General features: G+C 39.2%; 1 protein-coding gene across 1 annotated transcript in view; it reads right to left on the reverse strand.

Annotated features, from left to right (window-relative positions):
* NUP58 (nucleoporin 58) overlaps window positions 1-22,151 on the reverse strand; it is a 30,811-nt gene extending 8,660 nt beyond the window's left edge. The window contains exons 1-12 of the mRNA XM_043477809.1: window positions 21,849-22,151; window positions 17,005-17,144; window positions 13,932-14,081; window positions 13,193-13,330; window positions 11,524-11,634; window positions 9,967-9,991; window positions 8,913-8,978; window positions 8,226-8,400; window positions 7,488-7,567; window positions 5,397-5,515; window positions 4,953-5,035; window positions 1,990-2,191 (exon numbers count right to left, since the gene is read on the reverse strand). Coding sequence (XP_043333744.1) covers window positions 1,990-2,191; window positions 4,953-5,035; window positions 5,397-5,515; window positions 7,488-7,567; window positions 8,226-8,400; window positions 8,913-8,978; window positions 9,967-9,991; window positions 11,524-11,634; window positions 13,193-13,330; window positions 13,932-14,081; window positions 17,005-17,144; window positions 21,849-21,955 — 1,396 coding nt within the window. The 5' untranslated portion in view covers window positions 21,956-22,151. The remainder of the gene's footprint in view (window positions 1-1,989; window positions 2,192-4,952; window positions 5,036-5,396; window positions 5,516-7,487; window positions 7,568-8,225; window positions 8,401-8,912; window positions 8,979-9,966; window positions 9,992-11,523; window positions 11,635-13,192; window positions 13,331-13,931; window positions 14,082-17,004; window positions 17,145-21,848) is intronic.
* Between the last annotated feature and the right edge of the window lie 355 nt (window positions 22,152-22,506).

The following is a 22,506-nucleotide window of genomic DNA, read 5'->3' on the forward strand; positions in this document are numbered from 1 at the left end:
TGTTCAGCTTCTCAGTTCAAAAATCCATACAATGCAAAATGAAAACACTGTAAGACTGTTTAGGTTAATAAATTACAATTCCTGCCACCTGATCAGAAAGCCCTAGATGGGCCTCACAAATGCAGGGAAGGTACAAGGCAGTCAGTGTCCCCAAAGCCTGGCAAAGATCTAAAAGAACCCAAGCACATGAGCAAAGGGTGCTTCAGGATGGTTCCTCTAAATTAAGCTAATATTTTCCACCACTACAGAGAGCACAGACACATCTCTACTGTTTACCTTGCTATCCCTGGAGTCTGACACAGAGGAGGCACTCAAAGAATGAACAAGTATCTTCCTAAGCCCAAAACGTATGCAGGGAAACCTACAAACCTCTCGAGACTGCCTACGTAAGAAAGTGTATAAAACAAAAATCCAACAAGTGACTTTACCTCAATTTTAGCGTACACCACAGAACATAATACCCTTATAGCATAACAGCTTAGATAACTGACTTTTCTTCGGTTTTACTGATTAGAATAGAAATCTCTTACGTTTAAAGAATACCTAACCAAGTACTGCTTTCTCTGGTCTATTTTAGAATTAATATTTGCTCTGAAAAGTAAACTAGTACTACAGTTAGTTTGATGAGCTGGTTAAATAAATCATCAGAACTGAAGGCACCAGTGCAGGGCTGATTCGATTTCTACCCACCCCACAACGACCTGCTGGGAACCAATGCCACAATGACTTTTTCCCTCTGTAATATAAGAATGCAGTCCCACACCCTAGCCAGCTAGAGAACTACTACACAGTGCCTATGTGGGCCACTGTCCACATGGGTCCAGCCATGGAACGTGGGGGACTTGGCATAAAGCCATTATCAGCCATTCACTGATGGTTAAGTCAACTCTGTCATCTCCAAGTGTGAAGAACAATTTTTTAAATTGCCAACAGTAAAACCCAGAGAATGCTTCTCCTGTAGAGGCAGCCTGAATGTAATCTAGACATGCACATTTTTTTACTTTTGTACATGATAACCTACTACTGGACTCTATGGAACTCTCAGAAAGACACATGCTATAGAGTAACTCATAAGCACTATTCAAAAATGTATGAATGAAAAAAAAAAAAAGTATGAATGCGTAAAAAAAATCAGTATCCATTAAGACTGTATTTCTCTATGTCACACTTCAAGCCTGACAAAACAGGGACTGCAGAAATAAAAAGACAATAATCTCTGAAAGACCCAGGGCCAAACTAAACATGCAGAACTGGACCACAGAAATGTCTCTCTCATAGGAAGTGAAATTAAACCAAGGACTACAATTATCTGCTCTCCAGTAGCTCCCCAGTTATTTCATCTGCTCCTCCCAGCACATACCTCACGCACAATCCAGAGCAATTCAAAACATCTTTTTCCTGCTCTTGCCACTGTTCTGTTCATTTGAAAGGTATGAACAATTCCAGCATGTACTTTCTTCTAAATTTGGTTAAGAAGGCCTGTTCTGTTTTCAGTCATTATACGAACCTACTGCTCTCAACACACTTTCAGTCAAAAAAGACATACTTCATCCTGAGTGTGGGCATTCTGTAACCACTGCATGCGAGAACATACCGCCTGTCAGCATCACAGAGAGAAGAATGCAACCTCTGGCTACTTTACCTCTGACTTTAAAACAATATACGATACAGTCACAAATTTAGAATTTGTTCTTAAATGTAATTCAGTAGTGAAACACCATGTTCTAAAGGGCATTTATAGCAACACAGCAAATAACATGAAGTAAATTCACAATATTCAGTATCTAATTGATAATTAATTATTGCTAAGACTACCCTGTGTTTTTATCAGGTATATGTTTATAATTGTGTCCATCACAATTTTTAGACTGTACTGGAACAGTTACTCAGAAATTTCTTCAGTGCTAACACAAAAGGAAGACTCATAAAAATGCACATCAGTGTTCTGCACTTTAACAGTAAGAAGCTATAACTTGAATGCATTCAGACCTGTAGCAGGCTGCTGCTGCTGTGTAAGAGTTGCAGCCATGGCAACGGCTGCTGCGTTTGGCATGTTGCTGAAGGGGGTGGGTCCAGTAGTGACTCGGGGTGCATTCTGCCACTTCTTGGCTTCTGCTCGCCTGGCTTCAAACACATCCACAGCATCTCCCAAGAACATTTTCCTGTAGCCAAGGTACTGTTCTTTAAGCACCTACAGGAATGAAAAATAGAACATGTTAATCACGTCTTGTGTTGACTTTGACACTATGAGGGTGAATATAACCATGCAATAAGTTAGCAAAGACAGATCAAAAACACTGCCAGCATCATACACTTCATCCAACTTGCCAATCACAGTGCTGGCACTGCACACGCATGGTGTGGGAAGTGGTGAATTTGAGAGTTCTACCACACCTTTGTATAGTGTCTTCCTGCTTTTAGCCATATGTCTTTACAATCAACTGCCTGCATATTCTGGCTTCCTGAGGCCCTCTTTAAAATAAGTTAGAGAGCTTGCAGACAAGCAGAGTAATATCGAAAATTCCATTTTAAATATTCTAATTTTTCATGACAATTTCCCCTTTAATAGCCAACCTTTGGGTAATTCAGATATAAAGAGCTTAAAAAAAAAAAGCCTACTAAATACATATATATGCATATATATTTATTATATATATATTAAAAAATATATGTTAAATATCTTTTAAAAGGTGCAGGTGACACATTAAAATGTCACCAAAGCAAAGAGAGCTTGGAGGGTATACTTTATGAATACTGTTTGATTATTTTACAGTGAGAATAACATGGTGAAAGTGAAAGTTGCTCAGTCGTGCCTGACTCTACCCAACCCCATGGACTATACAATTCTCCAGGCCAGAATACTGGAGTGGGTAGCCTTTCCCTTTTTCAGGGGATCTTCCCAGGTCTCACGCACTGCAGGCAGATTCTTTATCAGCTGGGCCACAAGGGAAGCCCAATAATACTGGAGTGGGTAAAGCCTATCCCTTCTCCAGCAGATCTTCCTGACCCATGTATGGAACCGGGGTCTCCTTCATTGCAGGCAGATTCTTTACTAACTGAGCTATCAGGGAAGCCCAAGAAAAAAATTACCAAGTTCATAAGATGTGTAGGATTACCCAACACAACATCTTCCTTAATTAAGGCTATGAATAGGAATGATTCTGTTTCACCCTGGAATTATTAAATACTTTCCTTAAGAGTTTTGCTTAAATAAATCAACTTTATACTACTTTTTACATATTTGAAAACCTTCATAATAAGACAAGGAAGAAAAATATCTGCACAACATAGACTTTTTTTCCCCATTTTTTATTTGATGTTTCCAAATATAAAAAAAGTCAAGATTCTTACACCAATTATCTCAAATGAGACCATGCAAAGCAAAGTGTATACAACAATCATTTCCCCCTCAGTTCTGTGTGATCGACAGAAAACTGAATGGCATATGCCTGGTTGAAAAATTTCACCAGTTCACCAAAAAAAAAAAAAAAAACAACCCCACCAACAACCCAGCAACAAACATGCAAGCCAGTTGCTACTTTACGTCTACAACTTCCTTCATAAACTTTTTTAATTAGGAGGCACACTGAACTGAAAATTTTAGCTGCCCAAATTTATCCTGCTACCCCACAGAAAGCACAGGTGACAGTCCCAACACTCTGTAAACTTCGGAGAGTTGAGATAGTAGACACCATTTGTTATCTACAGTATGTTCAGCTCTTGAGTCTGCCAAAGTCGACTTTTTCTCTTAACAGAAATAAATCTCCTTAGGGCCTTTCCCCGAGGAAATTTTGCTAGGCTGGGTTCCAAAAGAATAGTGAAGTATGAAATTTAAAGTGTGACAACTGAAGTATTTTGATGCATTATACAAATTTTTCCTAGTTGCACAGACTAAAGACAGGTGGTTTGCTAAACAGCACTGAAGAAAATCCTGACCCAGTGGTACTACTTAGTCCAAATACAACATAGACTTCAAAGTAACAAGACAGAACCACCTTCAGCACTTTAAAAAACTAAACACTTATTACAAAGTTTCAAGAGAATTTAATAAAAATTCCTCCTTTAAAATTAAGTTATAAAAAAAATTGAAGTTATTTTAAAGATTTGGTTTAAAATTTTTAATCAATCAAAGCAAAAGGTCTGAACTATGCTATCACTTCAAAAATAGTATGATTTAAGTGGTTAAAGTTAAAAAATTCTATTACCATGCATCAGAATAAAAACGAAAACTCTGGTAATCTCCATGAAATTCTAATCTATACAGTTAAGAATTTATCTAGATTCAAGTTAGGATGCTTTGAATTTTAAAAGGTTTTCTCTGACCATATATAAATCCAAGAAAGACCAATTACATTTGCTTGATTGGTAAAGTATACCTATATTTATTTCACCCAAGTAATTTTTAAAAATGAACATATTACACAAGGTTCAAAATATTCAGTGACAATTTTTTTTTATTTTTATTATTTCATAAATACAGTTTCCTGTGTTTAGAAGGGACAAGTGTTAGCAAGTTTTTTTATAATGAAGGGTCCAATAAACACTTAAAACACACATAAAATTCAAGCAGTGGGAAATGCTTCTGCTACTAAGAATGTTTACCTTCTATAGTGCTGTAAGAGATGGAAAAACCAAAATGTCTTAACAAAAGACAATGGGTTAAACAAACTGCACATACATGCAACAAAATCCTGCTTAACTACTAAAACGATGGCAAACAAGTACATGTATGAATGTGGAAAGTCATTTACAATACGCTGATGAAAAAGTTAACACACTTCACAGAACACTTGCCCGGTTGTGTCTGGGCATATTTTTCAGAGTTGGTCTTTTTAACTTACAAGTAATCTGAACTATTTCTATGATGAGCATGGACACTTTTGTCCTGCAAATGAACAAATACTTCACTTGGTACAGATGTCCAGATAAATGAACAAGGAATGAGAACTCACCTTCACATTTTCATGAATAGACTGAAGCTGTGCAGCTAAAGCTACAAATGTTTGATAAATTTTCTGCATAGCCATTGACAAATCTATAAAAGAAAATCATATTATCACACAAATACATATATAACACAATCAATATTATTCTTCTATTACTTGAGTCCATTTCTTGGCACAGTTAACGTGTAGGATAAAAAAAATTACACCAATACTTCCAAGGACGGGAGAAGACAGCAGAACAGACTGAGAGAAGGATTTCTCTCTCTCAGTAATCTGGGAGACGTGGGACCCGGGACATCTGCCCATTATATCATAATCATTCATAATAAAGCATTTCATATTTGTAAGAAATAAAGATATAATCAATGACTTTCAAGGAAACTGTCTTATGGCAGTTTAAGACAACTACTAAAAGCACTATTAAAAAAATGACCACAGAAAGCATGTTACCTTGTGGGGTGATATGTGAATTGTTCGCTTGGGTGGCAAGATGGTTCTCCAGCTCCTCAATCTGCTGTCGGTACTGCTGGAGCTGCACCTCAAACTGCTGAACCAGGATCCTGAAGTAGCTACATGAGAACATTTACCAAGTCAGACCATGGTGTAAAAACACTGCTTCCTTCATATTCAAAAAGCTCTCTGTTTAAGTATGGCCTTTAAATTAGTCTGATGACACGATGTACCTTTAAGTGACACAAGTATTTCTGAAACAAAACCTCAAATTTATAAGTTATCAAGGTATCAAAAATAGATGCATATCCTTACTCCAATCATGAAAAATCTCAATTAAGGGATAATCTAAAAAATAACTTAATATTCTTTAAAATGTCAAGGTCATCAAAGAAAAGACTGAATAAATGTTGTAGACTGGAAGTGACATAACAACTAAATGCAATGTGAAAAGAATCCTAGAACAGAAAAAGTACACTAGTGGAAAAGACAGTAAAATTCAAGTAAATTCTATATTTCAGTTAATACAGTAGCAATGTGAATTTCCTCGTCTTGATAATTATACTATGATTATGCAATATGTTAACAGTAAGGGAAACAGGTAAGGAGTGGAAGAAAACTCTTTGTACTATACTACCAGTATTACAACTTTAAGTCTAAAATTTAAAAGAAAAAGTTTTTTTAAAAAAGTGCAATTGTCAACCAGATTTTACAGCCAAATACTTAGTTCTTATATTTATAACTGGAAGTACTATTTATAGGCTGAAAACACTACAGGGTACTACAGGAGTATACAATTACAATTACTATTCTGATAAACATAACCAGAGAATGCGAGATTGATAAAAAGAGACCTTGAATAGCATGAAACACAGTTGGAACTGACTATAAGAAATAGGGAACTGTGAAAGCTTTTACAGTGGAAAATAATGATTCAACCCATTTCAGAATTAGCTCTGATGGCAGACTGAAGAACAAGACAGCAGGATAAGATACTGAGGAAGTCCAGCAAAGCAGCTCACTCCATGCTCATCTGAATAAAGCAACAGGAGTTATCACCATCATTGTCATTGCCTGAGTTTGACCACTGCACTGTGGTTATGAAAGAGAATATCCTTATGTTGAAGAAATATACTCCGAAGCACTCAAGCATGCAAGGGCATCATTTCGACAAACAACTCTACACAGGTGAAATGTGTTTATAAACATGGACAGCAAGGAACAAAACAACTGCAGTAAAAATGCTAACATTCGGGGAATCTGGGTGAAAGATATGTGAGAATTCTTGGGTTTTATTCTTGAAACTTTTTTGCAAAGCTGAAATCAAAACAAAACTTAAAAAAAAAGAATAAGGGACCAGGAGTCCAACAGACCCCGCCCACCCAGAAGCTCAGGACTCCCATCTCCGTGCCTCAGGCTCCCCATCTCTTAGACTGGACTCTGACAGCTGGAGAGGATTTGTGCAGTCAGATCTGGCAGGAAAGAGCCAAGCACCCAGGTGGTGTATGGCAAGCATCTAACAATGCTCACTATTGTCCTCTTGCATAACACAAAAGGATATGGAAACAGACAACAAGATATATATCACATGTATGGAAACTAGATGAATATACAAGCTGGGTACAGGTAGATTTGTCAAACTGCTTATCTACACAATTTTTCTTCCTAAAGATTATTATGTATGCAAATAAGTTATGGATGCAAATAAATTTATGGAAATAAATAAAAGGGTTAAACTATACTTAGTATGCCCTGTTTAAGGACGAGACTATCATAAAAATATTTTTAAACTGAAAGTACTTATGGTATAATCATAAGTTCCTACTACCTGCACAACATAATCAAGTGGAACAGACCCTGTAAACAGTATGAAGTGCAACTGCAGAAGAGTGCTGGAAAGCTCGACCTTAGCTTTCACTTACCCTCCAGTAAAATGGGGGTGACATACTTTCTTAGAATTATTATGAGAATTACATTTTAAAAATTCACACAAAGTACCCAGACTCGCTAAAAAGTGAACTAAGAAATCCATGGCCTGTATACTGTTTTTATTGTTCTGCTATTTTAAAAACAAACATTTATTTAACTTACTCAGCAGGAGCCGTATTTTCATGTTGCAATCCAGGTGGTGTTTTCTGGGTTCTTAAAGCTATTTCAGCATTTTTTAACTCCTAATATAACAGAGGTTTTAAAAAAGAAAAAGCCAGTTAAAAGTCAGGCTAAAAATACCAACCATCTCAGGATTTCAACAAAGCCACTCTCAGAGCTTCATATGCTGTGAGAACATATTATGACTGAAGCTCCTTCACAAGGTGCTGCAACCTCCTTTCAGGCAGAACAAACTATACTTTCAAGAACAAATTTCATAATAAATGTAAAATGAACTGCTGGTCTATCTTAAACTATGGGTTTATGTAGGATTCATGAATTTTATTCATCCACAGATACAGACATTATTTTAAAACCTGTACTACACAACCACAGAAAACACTGTTGTACAAAAACAAGGTAAATAACCCTGAGGATGACCACAGCAGCAGCACTCACTGTGTACCAAGCCCTTTGCTACAGGTTCTACTCCTCTAACCAACGCCACCTCATGGGGCTACTGTGGAAAATCACTGGGTTAATATACCTAGATTGCTTAGAATACTGCCTCATACAAAGTAAGCACTCAATAAAAACCAGTAACTATTACAGTAATTTAGAAGTACATGTGCTATGTGGTTTTCTTATGCACGAAACTTCATAATTTTTAAAAGACCTATTTCTACTTAAAAAAACCAAACACAAATGAAAAACCCCACAACAAAACTACACTCAGTTTACCTGAGCGGTTTCTATCTTCAGTTTGTCAATATTAAGAGTGTTCCTCTGCAATCCACTGGCAGCCAGTGACAAAAGCTGCTTCAGAGCTTTAATATCTTCCTGGACTTTAAGCATTGCTTTTGAAGACATTCTACTAATTTCTTCTTGAACCTGTTTTTGTTCCTTCACAAATTTCCTAAAAAAAGAAAACTGAGTTTAAAAAAAAATACACCTTTGGGGACTTCCCTGGTGGTCCAGCGGCTAAGCCTCTGTGCTCCTGATACAGAGGGTCCGGGTTCATTCCCTGGTGAGGTAACTAGATCCCACATGCTACTACTAAGACCTGGTTCAGTCAAATAAATAAATTAAAATAAGTACTTTAATTAAAAAAAAAAATACACCTTTGGTTTTCTACAGAAAAAAAGTACATTTACCACACATTGATCAGAGTTTTAAGTCCGAGTGTTTTGAGAAGCAACTATTAAAAAATTCACCTACAGTTCACAGAATGGCAGTTACAGAATTTTAATTCCTTTATTTCCTTCGTTCAATTGCTCTGCTTCTTTAACTTCTACAGGCATTCCAATGTTTCCAAAGTTTAAATGCTCAGGAGGAGGAGGATATGGTCCCCCTGAAACCCACCCCCACCCCCCACCCCCGCCCGCGTTGGAGTCTGACTTAGCTCCTGATGACACCTGACGCACTTACTGGAGGTTGTCGACGTCCTGGCAGATGACAGCAGGCAGAGTCTCATCCTTCAGTGCTTTACTGTCCCTGAGAAAGATGCCACAGGCCCATTAAACCCGAGATCATACGAAGCTGGCAGTTGAATTCTACTACAGTGTGTGTTAAAGCATGTGAAAACAGAGCAAATATTCCTTATTTATAGCTTTCCTGGATGATTTTAAAGTTCCTTATAAAGAGTAATAAACTTCCTGACCTACACAATAACTAGCAATTCACCTGACATGGAGGTTTCTGTTCTAAGAAGACTGGCATCTGTTACAAGTACACATAGGTGCATTTGACTAAATGTTTCAGAAAAAAATCAGAGAATACTGCAGGGGGGGATGAGATATTAAACTAAGTTTCTCCAGCTCCAAAATCCCAGGACTGACATTTTGTTCAGTTCAAAAATATTACAGCATTCATTAAAGAAAAGAAAGCCTGCCAAACTTCTCACAGTGAGATGCTCACAATACTTTTACTTTATTATTTTATAACTTCAATTTGTTCTTCAACAAAATAAGACCTAGGGGTAGCTGAAAGGAATCAAGACTACTTAACAAAGACAGGAATAAATGAAACTCTTCAAACATACAGATAAAGTACATGGAGGCCTTCTCCCTCTTCAACATCAGGAAGTGAATGGTGCTGGCACAGTAATTTACACATAAAAGAAAAGGTACATATACATGTTTAATTTGTATATATAAATAAAAAGTGGTCCAAGAGTAAAGTTCCATGAGTTGTTCAATACTTATAAGAAGGTAAAGAGACACTACATATATTTGTGTTTATTTTTATTATTTGAGGAAAAGCTAACTACTTTGTAGAAAGAAACAGTTATAATTTTCTCAAATATCTGACCTTTCACAATCTCTCCAGAGCCTATGTTTATTATTTTGTCACAAAAACTTCAAAATAATTTTTCTTCTAAATGTGTGTATGGTTCCATTTACTTCCAAAAATACCATTTGCCTACAGTTTAATAAGTAAACTCTTTAATTAAAATATTTTAGAAGTCAAATTGTAAACTTACTCTGGTCTTGTTCCTGTTTTATCACCTAGAAAATTGAAAAAGCTTTGTGTAAAAATATGCTATTTATCAGTGTATTCCAAATACAATAAGTTAACATAAACTAAGGTAAGAGTAGAAATGGTTAAGGATTTCTTAGATTACCTCTTACAACAGTATGTGATGTCATTACTTGTCACGCTCCAATCATAGCATGTTACAGACATATATAACTGTTTATAATGGTTACACAGCTGATTTGCAAGTATTTCTTTCAAGGGAAAGAAGCTTCCATTAGCCCTATTATCAGGCTGTTCCATCTGAATACAAAAATAAGCTACTAAAACATCTAAGGCTATTTTTGAATTATGGAATTACTACAAAGAAAATTAAGTAAAAACAAGATAGGACCTTGTGTCTAAAATTTTTCATTCAAATAAAAATAAATCCAAATCTTCTAGGGTTAACAGGACTTTATCAACTTTCAGGATAGTAATTCACCCTATAATAGTAATAATAGTAACTTCTATAATAGTAACTTCTAATAATAAAATCCATGTCCAATTTAAAAATTCCATACAGATATAGGACACTGAATATCCTACAACTTCATGCATTATGTCATTCTAAGTTCTTCAAAGAGGTTCAGTGCAGTATGTATGTATGCACTCTGGAGGAACATGCTTTCATCAGAACAAATCACACACAGAACCAATAACCACAAAGAAAAAATTTCACAATGTATTGGATTGGAGAAAATTGGCATTTTCATACTGGTTGGTGAGTAAATCTTTTTGGAAAGCACTTTCACAATACATACAATGGGACTCCAAAATGTCCCTCCCTTTAAGCCAATGATTCAATTTCTAGGTATCTGCCTTAAGGAAATAACCAAAATATGAACAAAAACTCATAATAAAATCAAACAGCATTTTCTGTGTGCCTGGCTCTGCTAAGGTTTTACAATCCTCAAACCTACCCTATGAAGCAGGGACTGTTACTTCCCCTACTTCATAAAGCACCAAGAGGATAAAGAGCTTGAATATGGTCACAGAGCTTGTGAACAGCTGAGCCAGGATCTACGGCCAGCAAACGGGCTGGCCATCACACCACACTGCCTCTCTCTGCAAGGCTGCCCAGTACAGTGACATTTCCCAAAGCAAAGGTCTGGAGAGAAACACTGACTGGAGGATGATGGCTGACTGGATGATGATGCATCCAGTCAGAAAACTGATGATAAGCACATTAAAATATTTGTAAAGAATTACTGACTCTGATTAAAACTTGTGATATATTACACAAGAAAAAACAGGTTACAAAACAATACATGGGTCATGGTCCCGATTTTTAAAATGTGTGTTAATATACACATTCAGATAGTTACATAAGACAAATGCACATACAAATCTCAGTCCTTTACAAAAATAAAATCTTAAATGCATAACACACACAAAATTTGTGAAATATAATGCAAACTTAAAAATTTCCCTATTGAATATTTAACTAATAATTTTTCAGACACAGGAATATAATTCCCTCAATAAGACTGTAAGAAGGTGAAATTACAGTAACATTACTTACTCTTCTTATCCGATGAGCTACTAAAATCTATACCTCCGAGGCCTTCATTGCCAGCGGCTGAAGTAGCTGCTGTAGTTCCCAGAGTCAGGCCTAAAGCACTCTGTCCAAGTCCTACAAACAAGCCAAACATCACTGATAAAGTTTCTCACCCTAATATATAATGAATTACCCGAATGACCAACACACTTAACACCTTTAAGTTGGATCCCAGCTTATCATCATGCTTGACTTAGACAAATAAAAAGAAACAAGTCCAGAGCATGCTTTGGACAAAGACTGATATCTCACTTGGATTCAGTGCTATATGTAAGTTTGGATGATGTGATTTTTATCAAGAGGGCCAGAATATATCTGTTAACTGATATACACGGACACTCGATTTTATTTGATGTTTTTAAACCGTATCAAAGTAGTTTTAGTGTGCACATTTTTCAGGTGATTACTTCTTGTCTTCCAATCATGCTTTGGAATTCTATACTTCAAAATCATCCATATTGGATGTATAAATTAACTTGATGGGGGAAATAAGGTATACAGTCAAATCTTCAAGTTGTACATTTTAAATATCTTACAGTTTTACTTGTCCATTATATTTCAACAAAGCTGGGGAAAAAGAAATAATCTAGCATGAATTTATAAGATTTTTAGTATAATACAAAGCTAACAGCTTTACTATTAATGAATTTTAAAGAACTGATAGAAACTTACAGTTGAAACATCAAAATTTCACATTCTCAAGTTCTTTTGATTAAACAAACAAACAAAAAAGACTTCACTTATTTAAATTCTACTTCACAGACAAAAGGATGTGGAAGAGCTAGACTACAGTTAATCTTAGGTCATCAATGTACACCTGTGAATCAAGTCTAAACTTCAAAGACCCTGCCCTGGTAAATCATTTAAACCCATGCATTCTCAAGCTGACATAAGTGTGTTCTTTTTAGACAAGATGCTATTTACTTTAAAAAACAGAAAACAGCAAGGTGTACTGGGTAAGAGAATGGGATAAATGAAAACTGGATTTAAATCCTGACAATGTGTGGAAAACACACAGTTGGATAAATGCTATGAATTAAAAAAAAAAAAATCAATGGCACTTTTAGGTTAACCTAACATAGAGCAAGCATTGAATACTGTGTCAACCGAAACAACACCGAGATACAAAAGCAACCCTGACTCTTCTATTGCTTTTGTGTTTTGATCTCACTAGAATCTTTGGGAAAGATGTTTAAATATTTATCCTGCAAAGAAATGTATGCTATAGTAAGCTAGTGATTTGGTTATTAGAAGACACCAAAAAAAAAAAAAAGGAGACACCTACAAAACTGACTAATAAAATCATTTAATACTTGCTCTTAATGCCTTGCCTTCAAAGCACTCTAATACCCTTTCGTAACATCTGTAACAAAAAGCCATTCCCAGAACCTGGGTCAGGAGGTCAAGTTCTCACAGTGAATTTAGAGGCTAAACAATTCAGTACTATCCAACTGCCATTTATTCAAAAGACAAGTTTCTCTGGAACAGTTTACTAACTCTTGAAACAGGTCCTTCTTTGTCTCCTTATCTAGTCAATGTTGAGAAAATTTATTTCTAAAATATGGCAAAGATATCCAATTATGTATGAAAAACTTATTATTCACTCTTCTGGAGAGTAGGTGTCACCATTTACCTGATGTTGATGTGCTTGTACCTTGGAAAAGTGAGCCTCCCAAACCAGTCAAGGCCCCTCCTAAAGAGAGGCCTGTTGAGGCAGTGGTAGTTGTAGCTGCTGTTCCACTCAAGTTATTCAGGGTAAATCCTGTGGATGCTATAAAAAGTGAAAACTGTAAGACTTCAAAAAGAAGCATCATTTCTAAGAACATCATAGAAAATACAAAGCATTTTCTTAAACTGATGTCAAGATAAAACTGGCTCTTGGGGAAAACTATTCAAATGTAAAGATAACATTACACATACTTAAGAATAGAGAGAAATAGTACCTTTAAAGCAAAAACCAGTGACAAGCATAGGCTTTGGTTAATACTAACATGGTATCAGGTGAGAGAGCGCAGACAGTAATAGTTTTCAACCCAGACTACCAACTCCACACTAAAGACCAGATGACTCCTAACCAGGCAAGGTTTATGCGGTCTTCATCCTCCCGTCACCAGAATGTTCCTTGAGAACAAAGCAGACAGTAACAGACTCACACATGACTTCTCATCCAGTACCCTGTTGAGGGCCTCTGCTGCTTTAGTGCTCAAGGCAGATCTTCACAAACCAGTATTCAGTGCGTCAACACTGCTGAATGACTGAAGTAAAAATCTTCCCAACTGAAGTTACCTTTTCTAAAGGTGGCCACCTGTGTTCACTAACTGAACGAAATGAGAGTAAAACCAGAAAATGCCACTATTCTCCATCAGCCTCACCTGCAGGAGTGGACGTCAGTGCAGACGAGAGCGTGAGACCGCTGGCCGAGGTAGAGGCGATGGGCAGCGCAAAGGGTGTGGCGGACGCTGCGGGTTTACTGAAGCCTAAACTGAAGCCTGTTGTAGATGCAGATGTCGTGGCTGCCGTTCCTGTTTTAAAAAGAATCCCATCTTAATAACCGTGCGTATACTATACCGATATCAATCAGGACCCTAAAAGTCTAAGATCCTACTTTAGATATATGCACTTATAAATGAGAGAAAAGCATTCACCAAATCACAGTGAACAATGAAGAGGAAAATCCAACTGAGGTGGTGATACTGGAGTTCACCTTCTGCCCCATCTCCACATTTACCTAGAATAGTGCTTCCCCTCCTTTCTTTTATACTCAACAGAAAAAGTCTTCCTTCTCCAAGACCAAATTAAAACACCTCCTCTGCTGCTGGCAACCCTCCTCCTCTGCTCCTCTATCAGAGCCCAGCCTCTCTTCTCTTCCCCATGCGGCTCCTCCAGTCCCTCCTGTCCGTCTCCTTCCTCAGTTCACGTCTTCTAAAGCACAGCTGATTTAACAATGATTCAAGTGTACAGCAAAGTGATTCAGTTTTATAAACACATACTATTTCCTTCAGGTTCTTTTCCATTACAGGTTATGACGAGACACTGAATTTAGTTCCCCATGCTGTCTATTGATACTTTACACAGAGATACATACTAGTTATGTATCTCTGTTCACTTACTAAATCATACTGTATCTGGCTCTGTTTTTGCTCTCTCACTTCCTAAAACATCTTGCCCACATTCGGAATCTCAACTGTAGGTTCATGGGTCTAAGTCTATATCTACCTGAGTCTCCAAAGTTATCTCTGCCTTATGTCCCTCTGGATTCCACAGGCCTCCCTGTAAAAACTTCCCTAAATCCCCACAGTCAACTAACTGGGTTGCTAAAACTAGAGACCATGAACATCCGTGGCATACTTTTTCTCTCCTGCATTCTGTCAATTCTACTTCAGAGATACCAGCACCTCCATCACAATCTGCTGAAACTCAGTATTCAAAGCATGCAGACTCAAGGCCACAGCCAGAAGCAGTAGCTCAAAATTATTACATAAAGAAATTATGAATGACCTGCATCTGGCTTCTCCAAGAGAAAAGAAACCAGAAACACCAGAAACCGTGCTACTGGCTTGCCCCCGCCACCGCTCCTCTATCAGTGCCCAGGGAGTCCCTGCCAGGGGAATGTGCTTCGGACACATACAGGTTTTCAAATCTCACAAGAGGAGCCAACTGCTTGACCGTGTAACCAATCCTGTCTAAAACTTCAGTGGTAAACAGACATGCTTTCTGTGGATAACAGGCAAGCAGCATCCAAGTAAAGAAAGTCCACCAATCTTTAATTTATTTCACTTTTAAGGCTGCATTTAACTAAATGAATTAACTTCTGTGGTTCCTCACTGTCCTCTCATCTTTTTGCATTATTCCCTGGCATCAAGGTCAAGGCAACTGTCGCCCTGGTTACCCACATTCCTGACAGCATATCATGATGGACAACTATGATAGTAGAGAGCTGAAAGGGAATCTAAAACCTTTCATTCCAATACTCTCCTTTGACAGATAACTAAAAGCTGCCAGATATGACTGTCTAAGGTCTCACAACTCCTTTTGGTACAACCAGCGCCTAATTCCAAGACTTCTTGCCTAAAGTTTGGTACGTTTTTTCCATTAAAAGGGCTTAAATGACTGAAATATAACTGTGAAATAAATTTTGACCAAAAAATTCTGTATTTAAAATTTTTTTCTGAAGTAGAAAAGTATTACACAGTCATTGATTTTTTAATTTTTTAAATACTCAAATACTGAAAAGTTCTTTGAGAAGTCAGTATCTGTTATCTGTATCAGGTCCTCGCATGCTGTCTTCTATATCCCAACTCTGTGAGAGATCAGGAAAGGGCAGAAAACCACGGATCTGGGACCTCCCCTCAGAAACCCTTACCCAGTTAATCCTGTAGTTATAGTTGTTGTTTTCGCTGGGGACAAAAAGAGAAATAAGCTTGGATCATCAGTGGAAGACTGCACTCTTTTGCCCTGTCATAGGGGAGGATTTGAAATCACCCTGAGGGAGCTGTAACACTGCTGGTGAGACTGACGGGCAACACAGTATCTTCCACCACAATCGTGATCTGACACCAGCATTCTTCCTACAGCACTGGTTCCCTTATTACAAACTGTATATAGTTTGCTTACTTAGGGACTGAGTTGTAAAATGCAAGCAACTACTGCCTATAACAAAATCGAGCAAAGAGAAAAAAAAAGCTACTCCCAACAAAACACCAGCACTGTCTCAAGAGGCACACTCACGTTACTCCTACAGTCCTTCCATGATCTCTGTGTAGCCGTGGGAAGTGCTACAGTGAGGCTGGCAGCTCAATGCCAAAGGTGGTAACAGAGACCCAGAGGCTCTGAGGGCAGACGACAAAGGTAAGCAAACTTTTAAATGGTGGCTCCAGTGAAACATATTTTTGGCTTATAACAAAATTTTTTTAAATTATTATTAAAATGTCTACCAGAAAGCTTCACCTCCTGCCCTTTCCCAGTGAAACAACTGTTTCTAATAGTAAAAAAAATTTAAGACATCTCTTAGGGATGTAAATTACAATGTTACAGCAAAATAGGAAGCTGACTGTCCCATATATGCTAAATTAATGTCCAAACTCTAAACCTGACTTAATCTTCACTAATGTAAAACACTGTGTTGTGTAATCTAACATAAACTTTTGAATTACTTTGTTATATTTAAAAAGATTTATTTTCTTTCATTCTTAGATGTATGTGTGTTGTCCCTCCTTCACTGAAGTAAATCACAGTTAATGGCTGGCCCTATCTCTGGCCCTTAATCCCACATCCCTGTATGGCTTTTCCTGTCAGTATTTATTTTTTTTAAGTCTACCACCAATGATGATTCTTTTTTTTCCCCCCCTCAATGATGATTCTTGTAAAGGGAGGAGACAGAGGACAGAACCTGGAAAGAATGAATATCCGAAACCCACTCCCTGAGAATGTGACGATTCCCCTTACCTGTGCTCGTTCCTCCCAGAGTGAACCCCGTGGCAGGTTTAGATCCGAAGAGGCTGGTTCCAAAGCCACCAGAAGCAGATGTCGTCGCTGGAGTGGAGGTGCTCCCAAGGGTCCCAAAATTGAGCCCCACAGAAGGGTTGCTTGTTTATAAAAAAACACAAAGAAAAGTCTCCTAGAGCCAATATTGTTTAAGAGAAATGCAAGCTAGCTCTTCGAAGTTAGTATCTCACTCATCTCCACAGGCTACAAATATAACTAACAATTTACCTTTAACCAACCAAGCTCAAATATTTTTCTCTTCTCTTTAATAATAAATCCACATATAAAAAACCCACCCTTAAAAAAAGGCAACATCAGTCTTCAAGAAAAGTAGGATCTAGAGCAGCTAGGATTTCAGCTTGGGATTTTATAACTCCCAAGGAGTTATAAACAGGATCACATATATTCTGCTCTCACTAGTTTTTGTTTGAAAGCTGACATATTTTAAAACAACCATAGGAAATCCTATAAATGTGGATCATTCTCCTTTTTAACTAAGTATGTACGATTCACACTGCTAAGCTCATTTGTCCTTCCCCAACTGCTACAGAAAACACATGACCAGAAAGAGAAAAGTCAGTCTAAGTTGTCTCCACCCCCTCTCTATCACTATATTACCACCAGCAGGACTCAGGGTGAGGGACACAAACAGATGTGTCCTGGCACAAGGAACCTGCAAAGCAAAACTACCCTCTACCACGGCAATGTGAAATCAGCAGAAGTCAGAGCTCTTCAGAGCTTCTGAAAGCTTAAAAAAGAGCAGCTGACAATGACAAGTGATGGGAACAAAGTTCACAGCTTTTCAACCGTTCTTAGCAAGCTGCAGAGGCTCAAATTTGCTATCTATAAATGGGAGAACAAATTATGAAAACAAGCCAAAATATCTTGACAATCTGAGACTTCAATATATGTAGGAGAATTAAGAGTGATTATAACCTGTATAACATAAAGGGAAATCCCGTTCATCCTATGCCCAAATCTTTATTTCTTCTCTCTCTGCTCTTCCACATAGACATAAATGCCACAACACAACCCAAGGTCAGTTTTAAAAGAATCTTCAAAGCCTGCAGCATTTCAACTAAAGGGGGCAGGCAGCAGTGATTGGGCCAGGCTCCAGTACCAGCCCTCCAACCTCCTGGCACTTGTGTAACATACCCTTTCTGAGCCTCTATTTCCTCATAAGCAAAATGGGAATAACAGGGATTTCCTATAAAGATTTAAAGATTATGAAGAGCACATTAACTTCATTCAATAAATGTTGTTGCTACTGTTATCATAAGGAGCACTTATAAATTCAACTAAACATACTATGTACACCGCATTATGCCAGGAGGTCACTGTCAGAGGAAAGGAGAGGGAAGAGCTTCTTAAGAAGGAGAGCTTGAAATCAGTCATCAGCACTGAGCAGGAAGAAGGAGAAGGTGCACCCTGTGTCTTTCCTCATCAGCAACGTGTACGTGCCCCTGGGATATATAAGCACAGGGGACTGGCAGAGCAGGGCTGCTAGGTCTCACCCACAATTACAATCAACTGAATCAAACTGTATTTTACAAAACAGAATCAAATTAAGAAAATGCTTATTATGCTCCCCTTGCTCCGAAACAAATCAGCAACTCCATGTTTTTGCTGCTTTCCCATGAACATACAAAAGATATATAGTGAAAGTATGCACATTTAAGACAGGTATTTAAAATTTCATGACAATTCAAGACAAGTGGAGACACAATGAAGTGTTTCACAACTTCATAAAGTTGAAAACATTACCAAAGAAAATACATCAAAGTGAAATCTTACTTCACCAGAGAAGCAAAGGAGAAATTTCTCTGTGGCAGAGAAGTTCACTGAAAGAAAAACAAAAAGCTACCCCAGACCTAATCAATTACTGTCTTAAACAATATAATTATCTGCCAATTCCTCAACAGAACGTGTTGTAGAAAAGCCAGGAGACTGAGACTGATCCAGAATGGAATCTTACCTTCCCCGCTGGCCTTACTGTGGACTTCAGAGCTAAACTAACAGGTGACATTTACAGAGTAAACCGACTCATTTCACCCAGCAACCCTAGATATGGGACTGAAGCTTGGAGAGTAACTTCCCCAAAATGATTTCCCAAAAGAATGTTAGGTCTCCAAACCAGTACTTCAATAGGCAGGTGTTAGACCATCTCTTCTTTTATTAATTTCCCAAGACTTTCTAAAGCGTGTATAAAATTTTCTAGTTTATTACTCAATCATTCAACAAGTATTTATAAAAGTCCTTTTATATGACCAGGCACTGTCACAGGGTCTTGGGAGTGATAAATTAGCTTAAGACCTTGCCCTCAGGAAGTTCCCAACCAGAGAAATATTTATCATTCATGCAGGTGGTGCTAGTGGTAAAGAACCCACCTGCCAATGCAGGAGACATAAGAGATGCAGGTTCAATTCCTGGGTCAGGAAGATCCCCTGGAGGAGGGCATGGTAACCCACTCCAGTATTCTTTTTTTTTTTTTTTTAAATTTATTTATTTATTTATTTTTTTCAGTGGGTTTTGTCATGCATTGCCACGAACCAGCAATAGATTTACACGTATTCCCCATCTCGATCCCCCCTCCCCACTCCAGTATTCTTGTCTGGAGAATCCCACAGACAGAGAAGCCTGCTGGGCTATACAGTCCATAGGGTTGCGACAAACACACCAAAGCAACTTAGCACATGCACACACATTCAACAAGTATGTACTGAGCTCCACTGTCTCAGTGTCTCTCGGAAAACCAGCATGAAAAGATCACCACCATCATGGAGCTTACACTGTACTGTTGAGATCAGACAATAAACAAGTCAAAAAAAAATGAAATGAACTGACCACAACTATTTAAGTGCTCTGACATCAGGTAAGGGACGGAGACCCCTCTCTGCTGACAGGTCTTGAAAAACCTCCCTGGGCTGTAACCACCGGAGGCCCACACAGGCATCAGCTCAGGGAACTGCCCTCAAGTTGGAAGGGGTTTGGCCCTCCTTCACCTGAGGAACTGAGAAAATGCCCAAGTTGTGTTTTTCAAACTAAGATAAGGATCCACCACAGGAGAATAACCAGCATTTAAAAAAAAGAAAAGGAAAAAAAAAAAAAGAAACAAGAGTAACAGGTCAAAAAAGAAAAAGAGAAAAGATCAAAAGATCAAAGTGCATAGAAAATATCAAAGTGTAACTGTAGTATCTTTTGTTGAAACTTTGTTTCAGTTACTTATTGGTGTGCCTGCAGGTTTTGTTTTGTTTACAGTGCACCTAGCTAGATTACTAAACTGGAGCAAACAAATGAGGTGGGCTCAGGATGTCCAGAACGGATCCAGTGGACCATGGTAAGATTCATTTTTATTTCATTTGGAAAACAGCTGAAAGTCACTGATGAAAGGCAATGGAAAAAAAAATTTTTTTAATTAAAATTTTTTAAATTACAATTAAAAAATTAAAACAATTTTTTAATTGTTTTAATTAACAACAATTTAATGTTGTTTTAAAAAAAAAAGCTGACGTGAATGCAGCTGAGACAATTGGGATTCCAGGGAACTAATCAAAGTAGAAGATGGAAGCAGTTTTCATCTAACATGAGAAAGGTCACTGGTTGAGAAATTGGCAGGAATCTTAAGTATTTTCATAAGAATGTAAGCTTCAGGAGAACAGGACTTATTTTACCGCCTAAAAGAGAGCCTATTACACAGGAACCTGTTCTACAAATGAGGAGCCTACAACAGGCTGTTCCCCTTTTGGTACAGACAAAGCTATAGCTTTTGTTTCCGTGTGGTTTTTTTGGCCTTGATAATCTACAGCCACATTCTTCAAGTTTCAGGAGCTATCTTGTAATTCATTCTACACACGCCTCTTAATTTAATGATCTCCTCCACTTTTATATTCAAAAGATTGAGTTTAAGATTAAATCTCACATCATTGAAAAGATCTTTATCTTATACTGCTTCCTTCTGGAGATCAGCTAGCCGATCACACTTTGGGGTAGGGAGGTGGGTAGCAGGCGCCACAAAAACGTCGACTGTGGTGCCTACATTTTACAAGCCAAGTAAAGAACAATGAGAGTCGACACAACACCCTCACCTGCGTTATACTAATTTGCAGAGACTGTTCGAAATTACAGCCAATAAGTGCTGTAACAAGTATTTGAAACAAACAAACAAAAAAACCCCACAAAAACTCAGATAGGGTTCCATGAAGCACAAAAGGTTTGAAACCGTGTTTAAAAGAACTAGGAAATCATTAACGTCCCAAACCACATATCCTGCAACGGCGTCTCAACTATCGGGGACAAACTTGACATTTTCCCCCCTTAAAATTTCCTATTGTCTTTTTCTAACCCCAACAAGCTGAGATCCACTCAGCCGCTTGACAGTCAATTGGTGCCGCAGTAGAGCGCCGGGATGGACCCAGAGAAGTCGCGATGCCGCCGCCGAGCCTCCACCCAGGCCATCCACCCCCGCCGCCCGCGACCCTCAGGCCGTCCCCAGCCCCTTAGGGCGCCCCCACAGGCCCTTTGTCCCCCAGGCCGTCCCCCACAGGCCCCTCGCCCCCAAGGTCGCCCCCCACAGGCTCCTCGTCCCTCAGGTCGCCCCCCACAGACCCCTCGCCCCCCAGAGGCCACTCGTCCCCTAGGTCGCCCCCCACAGACCCTTCGCCCCCCAGGCCGCCCCCCCTCCACAGGCCCCTCGTCCCCCAGGCTGCCTCCCGCTGGCCCCCACCCCTACTCACCCCGCCTTCAGGCTCCGGCCCCCAAGGCCGCCTGCCCCCAGCCCCGCCGGGAAAGAGACCGCTTGCAATTACCTGGACGTCCCGGTCCCGAAGGAAAAACCTCCACCCGTGCCGCTCCCGCCAGCGGCCACGGTGGAGGAACCCAGCGTGCTGCTCCCGAAGGAGAACCCTGTGGACATGGTTGCGGGCTCCGCGCGCCGTCGGCAAGCTAAAGGGTCGGCACGCCGTTCCCGCCTCAAGGCCCAGGCCAGCCGGGCAGCATCGCTCCCGCCTAGCCGCGACCTGGCGCGAACGCCGAGCCCTGCAGCCGCGAAGACAGGTCTGAGGGCGGTGGAGGCCGCACCGCCCACGTCTGAGCTGGTGGCGCGCACGCAGCTCCGGAAGCGCGCCGCCGCGCAGGGGCTGCTGGGAAGAGGTGGGGCCAGCGCGCCGCGCAAGGCGCCCTGGGACGGACGGGGGCGGGGCCCGGAGGTACCGCTGGGACAGTGCTTTGGTTTCAGTTCGGTTTTGGTTTTGTGCTCTGTATCTTCTTTCGTGTATGGCTGTTGAATCTCAGTCAGTTCAGTTCAGTCTCTCAGTCGTGCCCGACTCTTTGCGACCCCATGGACTGCAGCATGCCAGGCCTCCCTGTCCATCACCAACTCTCCCCGAGTTTACTCAAACTCATGTGCATCGAGTCGCTGATGCCATCCAACCATCTTATACTCTATCTTCCCCTTCTCCTCCCGCC

This window comes from Cervus canadensis, chromosome 9 (genome assembly GCF_019320065.1).
Source record: "Cervus canadensis isolate Bull #8, Minnesota chromosome 9, ASM1932006v1, whole genome shotgun sequence".
Lineage (NCBI taxonomy): Eukaryota > Metazoa > Chordata > Mammalia > Artiodactyla > Cervidae > Cervus > Cervus canadensis.